The sequence below is a fragment of the Paracoccidioides lutzii genome (assembly GCF_000150705.2).
Source record: "Paracoccidioides lutzii Pb01 unplaced genomic scaffold supercont2.1, whole genome shotgun sequence".
NCBI lineage: Eukaryota > Fungi > Ascomycota > Eurotiomycetes > Onygenales > Ajellomycetaceae > Paracoccidioides > Paracoccidioides lutzii.
Window position 1 is genome coordinate 1206088 of NW_015440947.1, and position 3831 is coordinate 1209918.

The window sequence follows — 3831 nt, forward strand, 5'->3', positions numbered from 1 at the left end:
CCCTTTCTCACCTCTTCCTGCTTTCGCGTAAATTCAATTCTCATCTACTTCTCATTGTTCTTGTTGCTCTCCTTTTCTCTATTCTTACTTGGTCCCCAGAAGTCTCCCACATACCGCCCCAGCCTGCTGCGCATTGTAAACTTTCCTCGATCGCGATTGTTGGAAACATCTTTCAGCTCAACAACAATTCATCCTATTACTTCTCACGAAGTTTTCAAAAACTCACCAATCGTATTTCGACTCCCTACCTCGACGTATTCGCATTTTGCACGATACTACCCTCTCCAAGTGCTTCCTCGACTAGAACCCTCTTTGGACGGATAGGATCCGCCAGAACAACCACCATGTCCGCTGTTGCAACAGCTCCAGTGGTGAATGGAAATCACGAGTCTAACAAAGACTCAAACTCTGAGCATAGCCCTTCGCGGTTTACCGCGGTAAATGGAAGAGAGCACGGTGCGCCGCCTTATAATAACAACAACCATAGTATCAGCCATAACAATAACAATAACAATGGTCCATCAGAAAATCCTCCGACCGCACCCCAGAACGAAGAACCACCCACCACCAATTCTCTGGAGCGCGATCGTAGTGGCAGGAACTCAGGAACACCTTCTCGCCAACCGGAACAACTCATCGAAACCACAAATCACGCAGCTCAGGATCCCGACGTATCCTACATTGCATCTGACGGGCAGTCCTCAAACGCAAATCGAAACAAACGAAAACGATCAGAGACTGATGAGCGGCAAAGCTCTCCATCATTGTATCAGGGCCAAAGCATTTCCAGGAGCCCAGTTTCCAAATCTGATCAGCATCTAGAACCGCAGATTCAAGCTACTGGTCCAAAAGGCGCAACCCCCATACAGACATCATCTGAACTGGATACATCTTCTAAAGGAACTAGACAAAATTTTACGCACGTGGAAAGGGGCGACAGCATTCAATCAACTGCCAACACCTCGACCTGGGATGGTTATGACGCGCAGCAACTGCCAAACCATGCTCAACTTGGCCACCAACCCATCGACTCTTCCGATGCCCAGCTCGCAGAAGCTCTGCAGCGTGACGTTCAAGGCCCTGACCATGGCACAAAGAACTGGACACCTGTCCCCCGCCCCGAAGGTGAATCTGTCGACCAAAATCGCAGGCTCGCGACTTACAGTGAGACACCACCCCAAGAACGCCCCTCCGGTCCTGTACAGGTTGGCCCTAAAAGAAAGAGAGTTTTCAGCAACCGCACAAAGACCGGTTGCATGACGTGCAGGAGAAGGAAGAAGAAATGTGATGAACAACATCCCTCATGTATGTCCACCATCTCTAGGATCTCCTACTCTTCTCTTCCAACGTCACAAGTGCTATATTCCCCCCCCCCCCCCCAAAAAAAAAAAAAAAAAAAAAAAAAAAAAAAAAAAAGGCATGGACAAGTATACTAACCGGCGAGTTTAAATACAAAGGCAATAACTGCTTGCGCGGTGGTTTCTTATGTGAGGGTTACTCGTCCCGAAGTACGTGGCAGAAGCCCTCCACTGCCAAAGGGCCTGTTCCACTCCAAGCCAAAGACGGCTATTCTGAGGTCTCCCCTCAGTACATACACGATATCAGCCCCCAACGACACGAGAGGGGTCCAACTACAATACATTCAGATAATGGCAAGTCTAGACCTATCCCCATAGACGAAAACGAGCGTACTGCTTCACAGTACATCACAAGCCCAACTGGCACGGGATCTAGAGGTTCGTGGTCGAAAGGTACCTGGCCATCTGGTCCCTCCTCTTCAACGCCGGAACATCCTTCCCAAGGAGAGTTTCGAGATCGTCCCGGTATTAACAACATATCTCGTGCAGAGCAATCAAAGTCCGATTATCATGCCGCACTGCGGGAAATGTCTCATGCCAATCCTCATCAGAAACCCGGAATGCCTGTTTTCCAAGGAAACATGAGCCAGCGTCCCAAACATCAACAATCTCACGTTGACACAAGCAGCTACTCGGCACAGGCTAGATTAGCTCTCAACCTAGAGCCGCACGTACCCTTTGAGATCAAGACGGAAAAGGAGAAAATGCTGGCCGGCGAACCCTACGTAGCCCACATTGCGCCCCAGCTCATTAAAGAACGAGAGCGCTGCAAAGCTGCACTATGGCGATTTAATAACGCCGGTAATCCGAATCTTGGCATCGCTCCCCAAGAGCGAACTCGTCTATTAAAGCAAATCCTCATGCCCCCACAAGACCCACAGGAAGACCCAACAACAACTACGAGCACCCCCATCGGCTCCTTAGGACCTGGCGTCGTGGTCGAAACCCCTTTTAACTGCCATTACGGCTACAACATCAACATAGGCGAAGATGTGTTGATATCCGAGAACTGTCTTCTCGTGGATGATTGTGCCATCACTATCGGGGCGCATACGTGGATAGGTCCTAACGTCACCATCCTAAGTTCCATGGCGATGGGGAGCATGCAGGATCGTAAAGGGGCGAAGAGTCGGTACCAGGGTCGCCCTGTCGTCATTGCTGAAGACTGTTGGATCGGCGCGGGAGCTACCATCTTACCCGGTGTGAGTCTGGGGAGGGGCGCGTATATTGCTCCTGGGGAAGTTGTCAAGTCCCAGATTCTGCCGTATGGGTTTCAAGGGCTGAAGCCGAATTTCCCGTGAATATATTTATTAATATTATCGTATGTTTTTATGATAATATATATAATTCTTATATTTAATCCGGGTGAGAATGAAGTTTGTGAGCTTGATATACGTTTCGGTTATCCGCAGAATCTGCCTGGGTGGGTTCTTTTTTATTTTCTTTTTTTTAAAAACAAAAAAACAATATTGAAAAATATTAGGTAAATAATTAGATGGGAAAGGAACATTATGATGAACCCCTATATTCTTCTGGCTTCACCCATACTATTCCTTTCCTCCACATGGCATCTTTGAAGTTGAGTCTCAGTTGCCTTACACAGACCCTGTCGTGTTCTGGCTGGCTCAGATAATTTGAGTGGAGTGAGTAAAATTTCTGTTTCCTTTTCCTTCCATTTTTCATTCCGCCTGCTCATTGTTTGAAAATGCATATGTTTTTCGCAATTTTATTTGTATTAGTTTTACATTTCTGGTCGAAAGGATTCATCTATTTTATTTTCATTATTATTTTATTCTTTTTCTTTCCACCTCTTGTTCCCCTTGTCGCTTGATGAGAACGAACAACGCTCGCGCTATCAACTTTTTACCTTCCGTTCTTTGTTTTTTGATCTCTTTTTTCCCCCTCTTACACCCGCGTATATTTTGCATATCTATATAAATTGTATGTGTCTCTGCATGTTTTCCGATCCTTCATCAGATCTCGAATGAAATTGTGGTTCCCGTTCTCGCTTTCGCCGACGCTGTTGTGTCTTTGGGCTGATTCATCCCTCCTCTCTTCCCTTTGATATGTACAAGTCAATTGCTTGTTTAGTTACCTTGTTTGATGAGATGGTGTATGCTTCCTTTGGCAAGGCTCCGGTTGCGAATGTGAAGTTCTTTAATAGGTTTATGACGCAGTGCTATTAATGTGATGGTGAAGAATTGATTTCGTGATTATGATATTATTATTAGTCCTATCTTCAGTTGAAATTTATTAGGTGTCTCATATACCTAGGAAGGTATGTTGAGTTGAGGTTATTATCCAGTATCAATATGGAGGGGTTCTTGAGGCGTCAATGAGCACCCGAAGTACTTATTTTATTTTTCACCTGTAATGGAATAAAGACATCCAAGGCATATGCCGTCCCGATTCAGCTGGGAGAGACACATCCCCATATCCCATAGGTAGGTAGGAGCTATGCAGAGACTCTCTC

The 3831-nt window shown here is 46.3% G+C and overlaps 1 protein-coding gene across 1 annotated transcript; it reads left to right on the forward strand.

Moving 5' to 3' along the window:
- Positions 1 to 344: 344 nt before the first annotated feature.
- On the forward strand, positions 345 to 2659 carry PAAG_11083 (hypothetical protein; the record flags this gene model as incomplete). Its single annotated transcript, XM_015846791.1, has 2 exons — positions 345 to 1305; positions 1458 to 2659. The coding sequence occupies 2 exons, from the start codon at positions 345 to 347 to the stop codon at positions 2657 to 2659; spliced, it is 2163 nt and encodes a 720-aa protein (XP_015703595.1).
- Between the last annotated feature and the right edge of the window lie 1172 nt (positions 2660 to 3831).